Source organism: Equus przewalskii, chromosome 16 (genome assembly GCF_037783145.1).
Source record: "Equus przewalskii isolate Varuska chromosome 16, EquPr2, whole genome shotgun sequence".
NCBI lineage: Eukaryota > Metazoa > Chordata > Mammalia > Perissodactyla > Equidae > Equus > Equus przewalskii.
Window position 1 is genome coordinate 223,429 of NC_091846.1, and position 21,146 is coordinate 244,574.

At 38.0% G+C, this 21,146-nt stretch overlaps 1 protein-coding gene across 4 annotated transcripts in view; it reads left to right on the forward strand.

Moving 5' to 3' along the window:
• RNF17 (ring finger protein 17) overlaps window positions 1-21,146 on the forward strand; it is a 152,592-nt gene that overhangs the window by 129,735 nt on the left and 1,711 nt on the right. For all 4 annotated transcript variants that reach the window (XM_070577751.1, XM_070577750.1, XM_070577753.1 and 1 more), the window contains exons 28-35: window positions 5,477-5,596; window positions 6,566-6,646; window positions 9,148-9,273; window positions 10,450-10,506; window positions 13,741-13,857; window positions 15,206-15,374; window positions 18,104-18,239; window positions 19,984-20,173. In XM_070577751.1, coding sequence (XP_070433852.1) covers window positions 5,477-5,596; window positions 6,566-6,646; window positions 9,148-9,273; window positions 10,450-10,506; window positions 13,741-13,857; window positions 15,206-15,374; window positions 18,104-18,239; window positions 19,984-20,173 — 996 coding nt within the window. The remainder of the gene's footprint in view (window positions 1-5,476; window positions 5,597-6,565; window positions 6,647-9,147; window positions 9,274-10,449; window positions 10,507-13,740; window positions 13,858-15,205; window positions 15,375-18,103; window positions 18,240-19,983; window positions 20,174-21,146) is intronic.

Below are 21,146 nucleotides of genomic sequence, written 5' to 3' on the forward strand. Positions count from 1 at the left end.
GAGCCAACCTGAAAGCAAAGAAAGTTATCAAGGAAAAAGAAGGGCATTACATAATCATAAAGAGGTCAGTTTTCCAAGAAGACATAACAGTTCTTAACATGTATGCACTTAAAAATAGAGCATCAAACTACATGAGACACAAACTAATAGAATTGCAAGAAGTAGATGCATCCACTATCGTAGTTGAGGACTTCAACAACCCTGTCAGAAATGAACAGATCCAGCGGCAGAAAATCAGTAAGGACATAGCTGAACTCAACACAATTGGTCAACTAGATTTAATTGGTATCTATGGACTACTTTATCCAAGAAGAGCAGAGTACACATTTTTCTCAGGTTCACATTGAACACTCACCAATATAAACTACATTTTGACCCTCAAAACACACCTTAAATTTAAAAGAATAGCAATCAAACAGTGCTGCTTTCAGACCACAATGGAATTAAACTAGAAGTCAGTAACAGAAAGATAACTAGAAAATCCCAAAATACATGGAGGTTTAGCAACAGACTTCTGAATAACACATATGTCAAGGAAGAAATCTCAAGAGGAACTTGCAAATGTTTTGAATTAAATGAAAATGTAAACACAACTTATCAAAATTTATGAGGTGTAGCTGAAGCAGTGCTTAGAGGGAAATTTATAGCATGGAATGCATATGTTAGAAAAGAAGAAAGATTTAAAATCAATTATCTAGATAACTAGAAAAAGAAAAAATTAAATCCAAAATAAGCAGAAGAAAAATTAAGAGAGCAGAATTCAATGAAATTGAAAACAGGGAATCAAGAACAAAAATCAATGAGATTAAAAGCTGATTCATATAAAAGATAAAAATTGATAAGCCTCTAGCCTGGCTAACTAAGAATAAAGAGGACACAAATTACTAATATCAGAAATGAAAGAAGGCATATCAGTATAGATGTATATTAAAAGGTAATAAAGGAATACTGTGATCAACTTTCTGCCCACAAATTTGATAACCTCGATGAAATGGACAAATTCCTTAAAGGTCACAGTCTGCCAAAACTCACACAAGAAGAAATAGACAATCTGAGGAAGTCTATATCTATTAAAGAAATTGAACCAATAATTGATAACCTTCCAGGGACTGGCCCCATGGCCGAGTGGTTAAGTTTGTATGCTCCACTTTGGTGGCCCAGGGTTTCACTGGTTTGGATCCTGCGGGCAGATGTAGCACTGCTTATCAGGCCATGCTCAGACAGTGTCCCACATAACAGAACTAGTAGGACCTACAACTAGAATATGCAACCGTGTACTGGGGAGCCTTGGGGAGAAGAAGAAGAAGAAGAAAAGATCGGCAACAGATCTTGGCTCAGGGCCAATCTCTAAAAGAAGAAATAATAATAGTAATAAAAATAATAATTGATAAACTTCCAAAACAAAAACCATGAGGATGAGATGGGTTCACTGGTGAATTCTACCAAATATTTAAGGAAGATAGTTTACCAGTTCTCTACAGTCTCTTTCAGAAGATAGAAGCAGGGGGAGTACTTCCTGAATCTGTGAGGCCAGCATTACCCTAATACCAAAAACAAAGACATTACAAGAAAAAAAATGCAGACCAATATCTCTCAGGAACAGATGCAAAAATCCTCAACAAAATATTAGCAAATCAAATGCAACCATGTATAAAAAGAATTATACACCATGACCAAATGGGATACTAGGTATACAAAGCTGATTTAACATTTGAAAATCAGTTAGTGTAATACATCACATCAACAGAATTAAAAGAGGAAAATGATGTGATGATATCAATAGACGCAGAAAAAGCATTTGAGAAGATCCAACACCCATTTGTGATTAAAAGCTCTAAGTAAAAAGGGGAACTTCCTCAACTTGATAAAGATTATCTATAAAAAAACCAAACCTACAGCTAACATCATACTTAAAGGTGAGAAATTCAAAACTTTCCAACTAAGATCTAAGAGCAAGGTAAGGATGTCCCTTCTCAGCACTCCTTTTCAGGCATAGTGGAAGTACTAGCTGATTCAATAAGACAAGAAAAGGAAATAAAAGGTATACGGATTGGGAAGGAAGAAATAAAATTGTCTTTGTTTACAGATGGCACATTCATCTATAAAAAATACAAAACTTCTGGAACTAATAAGCAGTTATAGCAAGATTGCAGGATACAAGGTTAATATACAAAAGTCAATCCCTTCCCCGTATACCAGCAATGAATCAATGGAATTTTATTTATTTATTTATTTATTTACTTTCTTTTTTTTTTTGAGGAATATTAGCCCTGAGCTAACTGCTGCCAATCTACCTCTTTTTGCTGAGGAATAATGGCCCTAAGCTAACATCTGTGCCCATCCTCCTCCACTTTATACGTGGGATGCCTACCACAGCATGGCGTGCCAAACAGTGCCATGTCCGCACCCAGGATCCAAACCGGCAAACCCCAGGCCACCAAAGCGGAATGTGTGCACTTAACCACTGCACCACTGGGCCAGCCACTCAATGGAATTTTAAATTAAACACAATACCGTTTACATTAGCACCCCCCAAAATGAAATACTTAGGTATAAATATAACAAAATATGTACAAGGTCTATATGAGGAAAACCACAAAACTCTGATGAATGAAATCAAAGAACAAAATAAGTGGAGAGATATTCCCTGTTCATGGATAGGAAGACTCAATATTGTCAAGATCTCAGTTCTTCCTGACTTGACCTATAGAGCCAGTGCAGTGCCAATAAAAATCCAAGCAAGTTATTTTGTGGATATCAACAAACTGATTCTAAAGTTTATACAGAAAGGCAAAATACTCAGAATAGCCAACTAATATTGAATGGGAAGAACAAAGTCAGAGGGACTGATGCTATGTGACTTCAAGACTTACTCTAAGTGTAGAGATCAGGAGAGTGTAGTAGTGCAAAACAAAAGACAAATAGACCAATGGAACAGAACAGAGAGCCCAGAAATAGACCCACATAAATATGGTCAACTGATCTTTGACAAAGGCGCAAAGGCAATACAGCTGAGCCAAGATAGTCTTTCAACAAGTGGTACTGGAACAAGTGGACATCCACAGCAAAAAAAAAATGAATGTAGGCAGACTTTACACCCTTCACAAAAAGTAACTCAAAATGGATCACAGACCTAAATGAAAAGCACACAACTATAAAACTCCTATAAGATAGCACAGAAAACCTAGGTGACCTTGGGTATGGCAATGACTTTTTAGATACAGCACCAAAGACATGACCCATGAAAATAATAAGGGATAAGCTGGACTTCATTAAAATTCAAAACTTCTCCTCTGCAAAAGACAGTGTCAAAAGAATGACAAGCCACACAATGGGAGGAAATATTTGCAAGGGACACATCTGATAAAGGACTGTTATCCAAAATATACATAGAACTCTTAAAGCTCAACAATAAGAAAAGAACCCAATTAAAAAATGGGCCAAAAACCTTAACTGACACCTCGGAAGAGACACAGATGGCAAATAAGCATATGCAAAGATGCTCCACATCATATGTCATCAGGGAAGTGCAAATTAAAACAACTATGAGATACCACTACACACCTATTTGAATGGCCAAAATCTAGACCACTGACAACACCAAATGCTGGTGAGGATGTGGAGCAACAGGAACGCTCATTCCTTGCTGTTGGGAATGCAAAATGCTACAGCCAACTTTGGAAGACAGTTTGGCAGTTTCTTAACAAAACTAAACATACTCCTACCATATGATCCAGCAGTTGCGCTCCTTGGTATTTACTCAGAGGAGTTGAAAACTTATGTCCGCACAAAAACCTGCACACAGATGTATAAGCAGCCTTATTGATAATTGCCAAACTTGTTAGCAACCAGGATGTCCTTTGATAGGTGAACAGATAAACTGTGGTGCATCCAGACAATTAAATATTATTCAGTGCTAAATAGAAATGAGCTTTCAAGCCATGAAAAGACATGGAAGAACCTTAAATGCATATTACTAAGTGAAAGAAGCCAATCTAAAAACGCTACATACTCATGGCTCCAGCTATATGACATTGTGGAAAAGCCGAAACTGTGGAGACAGTAAAAAGATCAGTGGTTTCCAGGAACTGGGGGGAGCGAGAGATGAATAAGCAGAGCAGAGGATTTTTAGGGCAGTTGAAAACATTCTGTGTGATACCCGAATGATGGATACATGTCTTTATACATTTGTCACACCTTAGGATGTACACCACCAAGAGCGAACCCTAACGTAAATTATGGACTTTGGATGATTATGATATATCCATGTAATTTCATTGATGATGATAAATTACCACTCTGGTGCAGGATGTTGGTAGTGGGGGAGGGGAGTGGGGGGAGGTAGGAGGTATGAGGGAGATCTCTCTACCTTCCTCAGTTTTGCTGTGAACCTAAAACTGCTCTAAAAAAATAGTCTTTTTTAAAAAAAGTTATTTTACAAATAAGTTTTAGGAATACTGGATGATATAAAAACAAGTCTCTTTCTTAAGGACTTCTCAAAGCCTTTATTATGCAGTGTGATTCTCCAAGAAGGAAACATTGCATGCAGTTTCCCAAACTGAAACTATCTGAGGAGTACTGAGAATTTGAGAACTGCTCCTTTCTTAAATATAAATCAGTGCTTCTCAAATACTTAGAGAAACAAAACAAGATTAAAAAGTCATTCTCAAAAAACTGCATTCTCAAAGAATTTGTAAACCTAATAAGACCTAGTTTAAAAAAAAAAACAAAAGGGCTTTAGGGGCTGGCCCCGTGGCAGAGTGCTTAAGTTCACATGCTTCACTTTGGAAGCCCGGGGTTTCACTGGTTCGGATCCAGGGCCCGAACATGGCACCAGTCATCAGGCCATGCTGAGGGAGTGTCCCACATACCACAACTAGAAGGACCTACAGCTAGAATATACAACCATGTACTGGGGGGCTTTGGGGAGAAGAAGAAGAAGAAGGAAAAAAAAAAAGATTGGCAACAGATGTTAGTTCAGGTGCCAATCTAAAAGAAAAAAGCGTTTGGTTTATGTGTAAGAAAACCTTTTGACAGTGAGATTCGATACACTATAGGATGAGGGAATACGATGTTGCTTTTTTCTTGAGATTTTTCAAATCCAGATTTAGATATCTTTCTAGCATATCTTCTTTTTGTTTTTTTAAAATATCAGGGAATCCCTCTGTCCTCTAGCGTTTTTTTTTTTTTTGGAAGATCAGCCCTGAGCTAACTACTGTCAATCGTCCTCTTTTTGCTGGGGAAGACTGGCCCTGAGCTAACATCCATGCCCATCTTCCTCTACTTTATATGTGGGACGCCTACCACAGCATGGCTTTTGCCAAGTGGTGCCATGTCTGCACCCGGGATCCGACCTGGCGAACCCTGGGCTGCCGAGAAGCAGAACGTGTGCACTTAACCACTGCACCACCGGGCCGGTCTGTCCTCTAGTTTTTAGTAGTAAGTTTTAATTATAAATTTATTTATCCTGTTTCAGGTACAGTATTTAGATCACGGATTCACTGAGAAGATTCCACAGTGCCATCTTTACCCTATTTTGCTGTATCCTGATACACCCCAGTTTTGTATTCCTTGTCAGCTCTATAATACCATACCAGTGAGTAATCAGTAATTTGTAGGATGATTAATTTTAAATATTGTTTTTATATTAACAATAATTTTTTAGAAATTAGGATGTAAAATGAAATCCCTTTCAGTTACAACAACATTTAATAAGACAGCTTAAAGGGCCTTTATGAAGAAAACTACAAAATTATACTGCAGGATATAAAAACATCTAAATAAATGAAGAGACATGATATCGTCATAGACGGGAAAGTGTAAAATTGTAAAAATTTATTCTTTCATCAAATAAAATTTCAACAAATTTGAAGGTGGAAACCACACGAAGGAGTGGTGTGTAAGTTATCTCTTGCTGCAGAACAAGTTAAGCTAAAACTTAGTGGTCTAAATCAACAATGAACTTTTAAAAATTTCATATGGTCTCTGTGGCTCAGGAGTTGGGAGCAGCTTAGCTGGGTGGTTTGGGCTCAGGGCTCCTCGTGCTACAGCAGTGAAGATGTCCACCAGAAGTGCTGTTGTCGAAGGATTGATGGGGTAAAGGGCGCCCCTGGGAACGGCTCACGCACCTGGCGTCGGCAGGAAGCTGAGGCTCCTGTTGCTTTTGGCAGGAGGCCCCCCATTCTTTGCCACGTGAACCTTTTAACACGTAAAATATAACAATCTCTCCTCAATAAATATATATTTCCGGCATTATACAAGCATCGCATTGGCATATTGGTCTTTTTTTGTTTTGAGTTTTATGATGCTTTGTTTTTAATGTAGGTTTATATTTTTAAAGTGTAGAATGCTTTAAGAAAGCACTATGAAAGAAGCTCAGACAAATGATTAGTTTCTTAAGATCATTTTGATCATATACCTATGATATTCTCTGAAAACTGCTTGTATATTTTGTACTGCTCTCTGGTGTTATGTTTATGGCTACTTTTGTGCATCTTCATTTTCTTCCTGCTCTGTCTTATTTTGTGAAAATGTGAAAGAATCTGAGTTTCTTAATCCCAAATAGGTTGGGAATGTCTGGCAGCCAGATGCAATAGAACTCCTTCAGGAGCTGCTTTCAAAGAGAGAGGTGCAAGTGCATGTTATGGTAAGTTGAGCTTAAAGCATTTATCATCGATTTAAATTATTTGCTATAAAATGTTATAGGTAACACAATTTGAGGGATATTGTTTATGATGAGCAATGTTCTTATGTGAATGTAAATTACTCATTAACAAGGTACCACTTTCGTTTGTTCCTAGGCTTATTTTAACTAAACCTAATTTTGAGCAAGTTCTTGAGAACTTTCATAAACATTAAAGTCAGTAATCTGGAAGATCTTTATTAACAACTTACTCGATACAGGGAGCAGTATCAAAGAACTAGAGAGATTTCTAAATCCCTGTGGTGGTTTTCAGGATGGTACAGTGTATGTAGCTCTGTTAGATGCAGGTAGCCCTGTCCTCACAGACCTCCCCACGTGAAACAGCCCGACCAAGACGTAAGCCCAAGGCTGCACCGCAGTCACAGGCTGAGAGCCGAGTGAGTGTAACAGGAATTGAGAGACGGTGAGAATTGAGGTAGCCCTTAAAGAAAGATGGTAAAGTTCTCCTGACCAGGGAAATGGAGTGCGCAAGTAGGCATGGAGGGACAGAAATGAGCATGGCACATTTTCAGGAAATGGTATAACTGTTTGGCTAGAATACCAGAGGTTTTGTGAGGAGCATGGTGGTGAACAGGATTTAAGAGAGGTAGGGGTCAGTCAGTGGGGCCCCATTGGAGGTTTCTGAGCAGTGTGGTAAAGGGGCCGCCCCGTGGCCAAGCGGTTAAGTTCGCGCACTCCACTTCTGTGGCCCAGGGTTTCAGGGGTTCAGATCCTGGGTGCAGACATGGCAACACTCGTCAGACCATGCTGAGGTGGCGTCCCACATAGCACAACCAGAGGCACCTACAGCTAGAATATACAACTATGTGCTGGGGGGCTTTGGGGAGAAGAAGAAGGGAAAAAAAAAGAAGATTGGCAACAGATGTTAGCTCAGGTGCCAATCTTTAAAAAAAAAAAAAAGAATCTTCAGCTATGGTTGAAGATTCTAGTAGAAAGACATAAAAACTGTAAGGAAAGTATTTCTGTATGAAAGGTGTGATAATAGAGTGATAAAGACCTAAAAAGAGCCACAGACCCACCTAAGAAAGTAGAGATACTTTAATGCTGCTTTTATCAGTGCCAAGAGCCCCTCTCTGGTGACTCCTGTCCTCTATGGAAGGTCATGGAGGTAAGGTAGAGATGGAAATTCTTTATCAAGGTATCTTTCTTTGCTGCTTAGCTTAACAGAGGAGATGAATTTTCAGTACCTAAGGCTGCTCAGTTTCCCAGAAACCATGACCGTGTGTGCCCTGCAGCCCTTACTGCCACAGCACTGTCCCCAGCCTTGCTCCTCTGACCTTTACCACTAATAGCAAATCCTGACTCGGTGCCTTGAATACGCTGGCCTCTGTGCTAGGCCCGGAGGTGCAGCAGTGAACTGACGAGTCAGAAATTCCTGCCTCCGTGGAGCTTCCATTTTAGTGGTGAGAAGCAAAATAAAAAACACAAAATGTAAGGTATGTTAGATAGTGATGAGGGCTAGGAAGAAAAATAAAGCAGGAAAGGCTGATCGGGAGGGGGTAGAGCAGGAGAGGAGTGTCATTTTAAATATAGCAGTCGGGGAAGACATCACTACAAAGATAGGATTTGAGTAAAGACTTTAAAATGGTGAGAGGACAAGCCATGCAGATAGTAGGAGAACAGTGCAAGAGCTCCAAGCCAAGAGCATGCCTGGAGTGTTTGGCATGGCCAAGAAGCCGCTGTGGCTGGAGCCAAAGGAGCTAGGCAGAAGAGTTGGAGATGGGGAGGTGGCTTCTGAGAGCCTCGCTGTCGTGCTGACATAGGTGGCCTTTCGAGGGTTTGAGCAAAGAACTGGCATGATCTGACCTTACAGTCTAGTATTTTCACTCTGCTCTGATAAAAACTGGATAGCAGAAAAAGATGGAAGCAGGGAGATCTCCTGAAGGCAATCACAATAACTCAGTAGAGACATGAGTTTGGACTAAGGTGGTACCAAGTGGAAGTGATGAGACATGATCAGCTTATCAGTTATGTACATGTTCAGTACCTAATAATTGTAAGTGGACTTGAGTTTTAAAGCCATTATCATGACTCCTTCTAGACATTGTTAGTTTCTTCTGATTCTTGCCATTTTTGGATTTTTAACTAAACTTCATTTCTCTACCCCTGAACATAGCTTTTCTTTCTCCTTCTGCATAGTATAAATTATTAGTGTCATCTAAAGATGATGTATATAGTAAATTATATGCAATGAATTATTTTCTAGTAAATAAGAAACTCCCTTCCTTATGGACATGTAAATATATTTTACATAAACCCAAGTAGTAGAATTATTACTTCATACCCTGCCAAAATCAAAGAAGATTTTATAAAATGAGTTACTAGTCAAACTGCTAATACCATGATTGTCAGAAATCTGATTTCATATTTGTTAGCTATGAAATTTTAATCTTCAAACAGATTTTATTTCTATAGTAATAATCTTGTTTATTGAACTTAAATAGGAATTACCTGAAAATCCATGGGGGAAATTATCTATTCATCTCTATTTTGATGGAATGTCGCTTTCTTATTTTATGGCACACCATAAATATTGTACTTTTGAACATTATGAGGAGATACTGAAAGAAGTAAGTGAACTATTTTTCTATAAAAATTTAAACTATAGAAAAGCAAACTCTGGTTAAAATGTCATATTTTGTTTTACACCTCAGTCTTTAATATGATCTGCATGTCCAATACGCTAAGAGAGTCTATAAAGAATTTTTAAATTCATTATTGAAAAAGCAATACACTATATCATGCTTTCTAAATGTCCTAAAAAAGACTTTAATTGCATTAAATGCATTAATTTAATTAATTGCATTTAATTGTTTGGACAGTGTTTCTGTACCTTAGACCTGGTAATAAGCCCATGTGTTAGCCAGCGTTGTTCCAATGTAGAGATGTAAAGGAGAAATCTTAATAGAATTCACTACAGAGAAGGACTCTCTTCCCAGATGAAATGTTTTTTCCTTTTATTTGATATTATAACATTTTCCCCGTTTTGCCTTCTTACAAGAAACTCAAAGCCAGATTTTAAGCTTAGTTTCAATAAATAGTCCATTCTAATTTACTGGTGCTTCTGTTTTTAATATTTTAAAAAACATAATTAGCCTGTTATAGATATGTTTTCACATTGCAAGCTGCCATAAATACTTTATAGAATTAGGGTATTCATCCTAAATAATAACATTAACATTTTATATAGCAAGATATTTTTATTTCTAGGCTTACAATTCACTTGTTAGGTTTTTGAATATTCCTTTTAGTGATAGTACACAACCAAACATCGAGTGTTCAGTTCAGTATAGAAAGCTGCTCTGTTCTCTCGGATAGAAACTATGGTGTTACTTACTGCCACCTTTTTCTTTTGAGCAGACAGGTGTAGGGTATGTGTGCGTGTGTGCACACGTGCGTGTTTGCCCCGTGTTTGTGTAAAAGATGTCCCATCTATTAAACAGGGTTTCTAAGGATTTATTAGTCTTTCTCTTCAAGTTGTTTTCTTCAGTGTGAACATTTAAAAGGAAAGGTAAGAGCTCCCACTGTCTCATAATAAACTAATTACAATTGACATATGTTTAGCATTCTTATTGTTGCAATATTAAGATTACTTAGAACATTAGGTTTTCCCGTAGTTAACCTGAAATAACTAAATGAATGTCAACAAGGACATGCACCCAGTTTTTGTGGGGATGAAATATGAAAGTGCCTTAAAACAATATTATATAGTTAAAGATGGTTTTATTAATACTATATTATTTCAGAAACCAACAGATTACAGTAAAAAGTATGAGGAGGAAAGATGGGAAATAAGGTTTGAGGTAAGTTTCAATCCAAATATTTTGGAAACTTTGGCCACTCCATCAATACAAATGATCTGATACGAGGTCAGAAAGTAAGCGTTGTCTTTTATAACAGCTTTTTTGAGATATAATTTACATACCATAAAATTCAACTTTTTGAAGTGTACAATTCAGGGGTTTTAGTATATTCACAGAGTTGTGCAATCATCACAGCTATCTAATTCCACAACATTTCATCACCCCAAAAAGAAACCCCGTGCCGACAGCAGTCACTTCCCATTTTCTTCTTCCCCAGTTTCCTGGAAACCACTGACTTTCTGTCTCTATGGATTTGCCTATTCTGGGCATTTCATGTAAATAGAATCATGCAATATTGTACATGGCCCTTTGTGACTGGTTTCTTTCACTCAGCGTAATGTTTTCAAGGTTCATTCATGTGTTCTTTTTATTGCTGAATAATATTCTGTTGTATGGATAGACCACATTTTGTTTATCCATTCGTCTATTGATGGACACTTGGGTTGTTTCTAGCTTTTTCCAATTGTGAGTAAAGCTGCTAGGAACATTTGTGAACAAGTTTCTGTGTGGATGTCCATTTTCACTTCTCTTGGGTATGGACCTAGGAGTGGAATAAAGTCGTATGGTGACTCTCTTTACCATTCTTAGGAATTACAAGACTGTTTTCCAAAGGGGCTGCACCATTTTACTTCCTCACTAGGAATGTACAGGGCTTCCATTTTTTCCATATCCTCACCAACATGTGTTATCTGACTTTTTTCCTCACCATCCTAGGACAGGTATGAGGTGATATCTCTTTGTGGGTTATTTGGGTTTTTTTGAGGAAGATTAGCCCTGAGCTAACATCTGCTGCCAATCTTCCTCTTTTTGCTGAGGAAGACTGGCCCTGAGCAAACATCCGTGCCCATCTTCTTCTACTTTATATGTGGGACGCCTACCACAGCATGGCTTGCCAAGCGGTGCCGTGTCCGCACCTGGGATCCGAACTGGCAAATCCCGGGCCGCCAAAGTGGAACATACGCACTTAACCGCTGTGCCACCGGGCCAGCCTTCATTGTGGTTTTTATTTGCATTTCTGTGATGACTGATGATGGTGAGCATCTTCTCATGTGCTCTTTGCCCATTTGTATATTTTCTTTGGAGAAATCTCTGTTCAAATCCTTTACCCGGGATTTGGCACCAAAGCAAAAGCAACAAAAAACAAAATTAAACAAGTAAACTAATCAAACTAAAAATCTTTTGTATAGCAAGGGAAACCATCAACAAAATAAAAAGGCAGCCTACTGAATGGAAGAAAATATTTGCGAGGATGTGGAGAAAAGGAAACCCTTCTGCACTGTTGGTGGGAATGTAAATTCGTGTAGCCACAATGGAAAACAGTATGGAGGTTCCTCAAAAAATGAAAATAGAAATACCGTAGGATCCAGTGATTTCACTTCTGGGTATTCATTTGAGAAAAACAAAATCCCTATCTCAAAAAGATACCCGCACCCCATGTCCTGTGCAGCACTATTCACACAGCCAAGACACAGAAACAAAATACATGCTCGTTGATGGATGAATGGAAAAGAAGGTGTGGTATGTAGCGACAGTGAAATCTTTCTCAGCTATAATAAAGGAAATCCTGCCATTTGTGACAACATAGATGGACTTTGAAGGCATTATGCTAGGTGAAATAAGTCTTAGAAAGACAATTACTGTGTGATCTCACTTATATGTGGAATCTAAAAAAATTGAACTCATGGAAACAGAGAATAGATTGGTGTTTCCCAGAGGTGAGGGTGGGGGAAACGAGTGAAATGAAAAGGCACAAACTTCCAGTTATAAGATAAATCCTAGGGATGTAGTATACAATATGGTGACTATAGTTAAAAGTTGCTAAGAGAGTAAATCTTAAATGTTCTCATCAGAAAAAGAAAAAAATTTGCACTGTGAGGTGATTGACGTTAACTAAACTTACTGTGGTAATCATTTCACAGTGTATGCATGTATCAAATCATGTTGTACCCCTTGGACTAGTACAATGTTAGGCTTCAATTATATCTCAATAAAACTGGAGAAAAATAGAAAATACAATAAAAAAGACTAGAGAAATTTCTCTGCCCATTCTCAGTTGGGTTGTGTTCTTGTTGTTGAGTTGTAAGAGTTCTTTATATATTCTGTATACAAGTCCTTTTTCAGATATCTGATTTGCAGAATTTCCTCCCATTCTGTGGGTTGTCTGATTTTCACTTCCTTGACAGTACCCTTTGAAGCACCAAAGCTTTTAATTTTGATGAAGTCCAACTTATTTGTTTTTTTCTTTTGTCACTTATGCTTTTTGGTACAGGAAGTAAGAGTTTTAATATGTAAAAGTTTTAGCATTTATAAGTAGAATTTCATTCTGTGCTTATAAAAATAACATGCTTGTTGTAAAATGCTTTGCAACAAATCAGTAGAATTCAACAGTGGGTGTTACTTTTTGCTGACCTCTACTGAGTGGTTCACATATATTTTTTGTTTTACCACCAGTTTGAAAATGTTAAATGGTAATAAATTAATCTACATATTTGAATGTGATGATTTTACTTCTTATGATAATTACCATATTCAAGAGCTTTTTAACTTTCAAATATTTTAAAAGTTTCTGAAAGAAGAACCACTCGCGTTTTTATATATATTTGCTTTGCTGACTATCATGATCCTCTTGGGAATCGCGTAACTTTTCATTCCTTATGCTTTTATAGATCTTAAGAGAGAGCACAGTTTTTTGATGATTTTAACTTGTCTTCTTTTGACATTTCATATATTATTTTAGATTTTATTATAAAATAAGTAACTTTTATTCTCAAAATAAATGAAATACTACAGAAATGTGAAAAGGAAAAAAGTGCCCCCTTCTACCCCTCACATGCCCCAGTCGCACTAAGCAGCAGTGACTATTGTTGACTGTTAGCCCTTCTACCAGAATTGCATGTGTATATGTAAATATGTGCACATAAACAAACATTCATCTGGCGTTTTTTTACACAAAATCTTTTTTTGTTAATTGGGGGGACGAAAGAACTCTGAAGATCTTTTGTGTACTCGTCACATTTTGGTCCTACTACAGTAAAATCATTTTGTGGTATTGGGTGTCTGAGAGAGCTTGCTTTCTGCTAATGGAAAGTAAACTGGCACTGTTATGAATTTTGACAATGTAGTGGGTTTCTGTAATAGTCATCCTGAAGTTTGAATTTATTTGTGGTGTTTTAGGAATTGCTTTTGTCTGAAACAGAGACGCCTATATTACCGCCATATTTGTCTTCATCTCTGCCTCCCACAGAAGAGCTCTATGCAGTTCAGGTCAAGCACATTGTCTCCCCTGATGAAGTATGTAATTTAAGTGATTAGTTGTTGGTTAAAAACGTAACAAGCAATCTTGGTCTTAAACTCTAGGTATGACTCTTCACATGTCCATCTTCCTGATTTTAAATAATTGAAAATTGATCACCTGTAGTTTGCCCACCCTATAATTTCCTCTTCAGACATCTGTTGATACTTAATAAGACGAGTGTTTCTTCAGCACTTGCTGGTTTTCCCAGTCTTGTGTTGCTTTATTTTTATATATTTAGGTTTTTAAGCTGAAACTCTTTTCTACCTATGGAGTCTTAAACATCTCGTTGCCCATCCTCTTCCTATGCTGAGTTCTAGATTCTCTTCACCCTGCTCTGTTTTTTCCACACCATTTATCACCTTCGAATATGCTAGGCCACGTTCTTACGCTATTTGTCTACTTTTCCCCACTAGAATGTAACGCCCTGAAGACTGGGATTTTTGTCAGTTTTGGTCACTGATGTGTCCCCATAACCTAGAATACTGCCTGATATCTAGTAGGTACTCAATAAATATTGAATAAATAAGTACACCAAAGGAAATTCAATTAAATGTCCTTGGCTAACAAGAAAGAAATGACGAGTAGCACCAGCAGTTCCTTCAGCCATTTTACATAGTAAGCCATTCTCTGCCAGGCAAGGCAAGAGTCTGCTCTGTAATTTCATCAGCGAGCAGACTGTTGTTGGTTTTTATAGTCATTTTTTTTGTATTAGTTATTTATTGCTGCTTAACAAATTACTCCAAATTTAGCAGCTTAAAACAACGCACATGAGAGTCAGGAATCCAGGAGCTGCTTAATTAAGTACTGGCTCAAGATCTCTCGTAAGTTTACGATCGAGATGTTTGGGTGGAGGAGGGCGCCGCAGGACCCACTTCCAAAAGGCTCACATGGCTTCGGCTGAGGGCTCAGCTCCTCGCCCTGTGGGCATCTCACAGCCTGCGTGCTGCCCTGAGACAGCCATCATAGAGCACCACCAAGACAGCAGTCACATTCTGTCACTTTGGTGGTGTCCTTTTGGTCACAAAGATCAACTCTAGTATTGTTACCCAGCCCACTGACTTCTCCATTATTTGGCCATTGAATAAAACTTGGCCTATTGAATGCTCAGCTTTGGCTTCCCTTTCAAAGTTGTGACACCGAATAGAGGAAGAAACCCAAGGAAGGGCAAGAGCCGGTTGCTCGGGTCAGAGTTCCCCTGGTAACAGTATGATGTGGGAGGGGAGCTCCACAAGGGGTCATTGGGACCATCATTGGAGGGTGTCTCCTGTGATGTTTTTGTCTATATAAATGAATACTAACAATTACACAATTTGAAAGTTTTTTCCTTCCCTTCCCCCTACTTAGGTGTATATTTGCCTTGATTCTGTAGAAAATTGTAATCTGTGTAACCAGCAGAGTGACACAGATGACAGTGGAGTCAGCTGGGAATCTGAGTCTCAGAGCCTTGATGAAGCACTGCGGAGGTTTAATAAGAATGTGGAGACATTTCCTCCTCTGACGGACTTCAGAACAGGTATACTAGATTTTCTGAGTAAAATGGGATTCTGAAGAAAACAGATGTTTTATTTTAATGAGCTGATGAGCTCGGGTTGTGTCTGACGTTCGCTGATGTTTTTATTGCGCTCACCTTCTGTGCGTGATCTCTGAGTCCTCGCTGCACTCTGGAGAGGATCTCCCCCGTTTTCTTTAAGTGAACTAAGAGAAGGAAAGTAACCGCCTGGGGACACTTTTATTTTCCAAAACTCAGGCTGCATTGGAAAACTGACTGCATAAAAATGATTTGTCTAAGCCTGAGGTTTTGCCAGTAGTTCAGATTGTCAGTTGTCATTCAGCCCTCAAAGGCAGTAATTTTAATTAAAAGCCTTCTGAGCTGATAATTCTGGAGGTGCAGGGGAGGTCAGATTGTGTCCAGCCTGTCAGGATAGGTCACATCCTGCTGTCTTTTTTTCTTTCTAATCTATTCTTAGCCATCTTTACTAAATATGTGTGATTGTCCTATGAGCAAAATGCATCCAGTTACTGGTGTTGTCAACAGGCGAACACCAAGAGTAGTGTCTGTGTATCTGGTCCGCGTGTGCTAGGCAGAGCTGTCCTTGCTCTTGGTATCTTGTCCATATCAGAGGAGGAGAACTGCACCCTGCACCCCCTCTGCTGGGGAGGTTCTTCCCCAGGCGGCAGAGAGGGTTGGCTTCTGCTCGCCTCTCCCCGTGTCGCAGGTCTGCCTGCTGCCCTGAACTCAGCAGCAGTCCTGGCTCTGCCCCGTTCCTCGTCCCTCCCCATCTCCTGTGTAAAGAGCACTGACGGGGCTCTGCACGGCCATGTCACCAGCAGTTAGAGGGCACAAGTAGGCGCTCATAAATATTTGTTGAATGAGTGAAAGAATAAACTCATTTTTTCTTTCTGTAAACTCACATTTATAGTCTGAAGGAAACAATTCCTTCCTTATTATGTCCTTGCTTCAAGAGAAGTCACATAAAAAATCTAGGCATGATACAATACTCCATGATAATTCATGGAGCTATACTTTGTGCATTTTTCTGTAGTATTTTATTCAACAAAAGTTTTTATAAGTATGCATATGTACAAGTTGATTCGTAAGCAAGTGCCTATTAAATATGTACATTTGATAAGAAATTTATATTGAAGGAGCTGTTTTGTGGGTTAAAATATCATGACACCTATGTGGGGTTTTTTTAAGTTCTGTTTTCAGATGAAACTTCAGCCATGTTTTTTGTTTTTTTTCACTTGAGGAAGACTCACTCTGAGCTAACGTCTGTGCCAGTCTTTCTGTTTTGTATGTGAGACACCGCCGCAGCCTGGCTGATGAGTGGTGTAGGTCCACACCCAGGAACCAGACCTGAGAACCTGGGCTGCCAAAGCAGAGCACACAGAACTTTAACCACTCGGCCGTGGGCCAGCCCCCCTCAGCTGTTTTAAGGCTGGAAATGGTAAAAGTTGGAAGGAACTGTTAACAGCGATTCAGTCAGTTGTTCACTGTGCAGACAGCTCCATTAGATGAGACTCTTTACTCTTCTGTTGATAACCTCTCTGTATACTCAAGAAATTGTTTACAACTCTTCAACAAAAATCATTTGAAATAAAATATCTTTGTACATTAGAGTCATGTAGTATTTAAATGCCACTTTCCCACAACACTTTTCTTTGTGGAAATTGTGTAAGAGAATATGATAACGTAAACAAGGGAGGGCTCATGGAAGGAGAGCAAGATGGGGACCTGAAGTATAGTCCATCTATGCTGAACCCTGAAAGTGTATGAAGAGAATGGAGTACATACTATACTAATTTTTCCACAATTTTACTCAAGTCTAGCATTCATTAGAAGACTTTTTACTGAGCGATTGCTTGTACCAGGTACCATGTTGGAATACACACTACAGTTGTGCATATAAGAACTAGTGGGCTAGCCCAGAAGGAACATGTAAGCCCAGTACTGTATGAAAATGAGAGCTTATGTTAAAGGTGCATGCATAGTACCACAAGGACCACAGAGAAAACAGTGACTAGGAGTAGGCAGGGCTCTATAAAGGTCATGTTGGAGCTGATCTTTGAAAGAAGAGTTGATGTTTATCATAAAAGAAGGGCATATGGGAACATTCTAGATAGGGGGAATAGCTGTGAGCTAAAATAATTCTATTTAGGTAACACCCTGAGGATATGTGGTAGGGGTTGGTTGGGAGTAGATTGTGAAGAACTCTGTAAATTGCAGTGCTAATAAGGACTTGATGTTGCAGATGGTTAAGATGCCATTGAAGAATTTTAAAGAAGGGAGCAATGTCATTGAAGTTTTTTTCAATTTAATTCTGGTGGTTTTATAGAGAATGGATTGGAGGAGGACAAAATTGAAAGCAGGAATAGCAGAAACCATTTATTATCCTTTGCAGAAGATGATGGCCCAAATGGAAAGACATTTAGGGAGTATAAGAGGTAGAGGTGTTGGAAGGATGATGTAAGCCATGGGCCGTAGAAGAACTAGAAACTCTTAAGAATGAGAGAAGTGTCTTCCTTAAAAGCTTAACTCTTAGGAATTGGAAAAACAAGGTTTATAAAGTATAAACAGGAAAAAAAAGCACAAGCCAGCATGTGGCTAACTGTTGAGTGTTTAATTCTGAATAATGGGTATGTAGTGATTACATTTTCTTTGTACTTTACTGTATTTCTAAAAATGTTTTTTCTAAGAAAATAAAAGGCCATGTGATTTTTTTCCTTATTCTGTCTTTACAGAAATGCCCTGCCTTGCAGAATATGATGATGGCTTATGGTATAGAGCAAAAATTGTTTCCATTAAAGAATTTAATCCTCTAGCTGTCCTGGTACAATTTGTTGATTATGGATCAACTGAAAAGCTGACAATAAACAGGTAAAAAAAACTCAACTTAGTTGAATTAGGATTCTTAGTTGTTTTTTTTTTTTTTTTTAACACTTACTGGTTAGATTTTGTCTCTTCTTTTAAAAGAAAAAAGCTATTTTAAAGTTGTTTATATAGAGAAAATGTTTTTTAATCTAAAAGTTATTTTACTGTGGTAAAATATACATAAAATTTACTATTTTAGCCATCTTTAAGTATACAATTAACTGGCATTACATACATTTACAGTGTTGTGCAACCATCACCACTATCCATTTTCAGGACGTTTTCATAATCCCAAACAAACTCTATACCCATTAAACAGGGTTTATGCTTGTATCAGGATTCATCAATTGTAGCACATATCAGAATTTCATTTTTATCAGTAAAGAATATTCCATTGTATTTATATACCACATTTTGTTTGTCTTCTCATCTGTTGATGGACACTTGAGTTGTCGCCAATCTTTTGGCTGCTGTGAGTGCTGCTGCTGAGAACTGATGTCTGTCTGAGTCCCTGCTTTCACAGGTGTTTTGGGTATATTCCTGGAAGTGGAATTGCTGGATCAAATGGTCATTCTCTGTTTAACTTTTTGAGGAACCGCCAAACTTTTCCACAGCAGCTGTACCATTTTACATTCCCACCAGCAATAACAAGGATGCCGATTTCTCCACGTCCTTGCCAACACTGTTATTTTCCATTTTTTGTTTGTGATATATTTTTTAATTATGGTAAAATACTTGTATCATAAAATTTACCATCTTAACCATTTTTAAATGTACAGTTAAGTAGTATTAACTGTACTCACATTGCTGTGCAACCAGTCTCCAGAACTTTTTTCATTTTACAAAACTGAAACTCTGTACCCATAAAACAATTCCCCATTCCCCCTCCCTGTTCTACTTTGTCTCTATGAATTTGACTATTGTAGGTATCTCATACAAGTATTTGTCTTTTTGTAACTGGCTTATTTCACTTAGCATAATGTCCTCAAGGTTCATCCAAGTTATAGCAGATGTCAGAATTTCTTCCTTTTTTAAGGCTAAATAATATTCCATTGTATTTATATACATTTTATTTAACCATTCATCCATTGACGGATACTTGGGTTGATTCCACCTTTTGGCTAATGTGAATAATGCTGCTATGAACATGGGTGTACAAGTATTTCAAGACCCTGCTTTCAGTTATTTTGGGTATATATATATATACTCAGAAGTCAAATTGCTGGATCATATGCTCATTCTACTAGATTGTTTTCCATGGCAGCTGTACCATTTTACATTTCCCATTTTACCCACCAAGTGTCCAAGGGTTCTAGTTTTTCTCTATTTCTTCTCTAACGCTTGTTACTTTCTGGAGTCTTTTTGATAGTAGCCATCCTAATAGGTGTGTGGTGTATCTCACTGTGGCTTTCATTTGCATTTCCCTAATGATTAGTGATGTTGAGCATCTTTTCATGTGCTTATTATCCATTTATGTATCTTCTTTGGAGAAATGTCTATTTTTTAATGTATATTGTCTCTTATTCTGTAGGTTGCCTTTTCGCTCTGTGGTGTCCTTTGCACAACTTTTAATTTCGATGTAGTCCAGTTTATTTTCCTTTTGTTGCCTGTGCTTTTGGTGTCATGTCCAAGAAATCACTGCCAAATCCAATGTCATAAACATGTCCTCTATGTTTTATAGTTTTAGCTATTAGAGAATTTTGTGACATTCTAGACAGTTTAATTTAAATTAATTTTGATTTTGTGACAGATTGCGTCAAATTCCTCTTCACCTTATGCAGTATCCAGCCCGAGCCATAAAAGTTCTCTTGGCAGGGTTTAAACCTCCCTTGAGAGAGTCAGGAAAGACAAGAATACCATATTGTCCCAAATGGAGCATGGAAGCACTGTGGGCTATGATAGACTGTCTTCAAGGAAAACAACTTTATGCTTCTTCTATGGTAAATATCCATCTTAATTAGCCAAAATCCTTTTAAAGCTATTTCTAGGGTCCCTATTAACTTTCTAAAATGTTTTCTATCTATGCAACTCTAAATGCAAAAATGCTTTAACTAAAGCATACAAAGCTGTAAATACTATAGGATTAATTTTAAGATTTGTTAAAGTGATGTCTTAGTTTACATTTAACAAACTTTATTAGCCATACAATGACATAAAACAGCGTTGATGTAATGACTAAGATAAAAATAATCAAGCTGAGTATCCTGTAATCAAAGCACTTGTAAGTCAATGAGGGAAACATATGTAAACCAGTAATAGGAGGTAGCATAAGTACTATACTGGGTAACTTTGGGGGGCATGCAAGAAGCAGGAATAGCTATTTCCATCCAGAGAGATCAGGATATGGTGTTGGAGCACTTTAACAGGCACTCAAGCACTTACTGAATAAGTGAATAAACAGGACAAGGAAGTGACATTTGAATTGTATCCTAAAAGATGAGTAGGAAAGCCCAGAATGGGATTTCTGGTGAAAGTCATAGAAAGGCTTGAATTGTACTAATATCATAATGTACTAATTTTGAATTAATACAGTAGAACCTGTATCAAAGGTTTCAAATAAGAAATTCCAGATCGTGTTTCGTATAAATATGCTTTCTTCAGAGGCTTAGCTTGTCACAAAGGGGTAGCCCACAGACAGAATCTGGCCTGCACCCATGTTTTTTTAGTGCACATTGTTTTAAAATTGGAAAATTTTTACCAAAAAAAAAAATCTGTATTTCTGACTTCTAATGAAGGGTTATAAAATCGAGGAATCCTAGAGCTCCCTTGTGAAGTGACAGTCAGCTGGAGTGGTGTGGCGGTGACTTACTCTTTAATTCACCTCAACTCAGTCCTCACCACTGTTATTTCTGCTTCACATGCCCTGACTGGGCGAACCAGGATTTGGGGATTCCTAATGTAGTGGTTGTGACA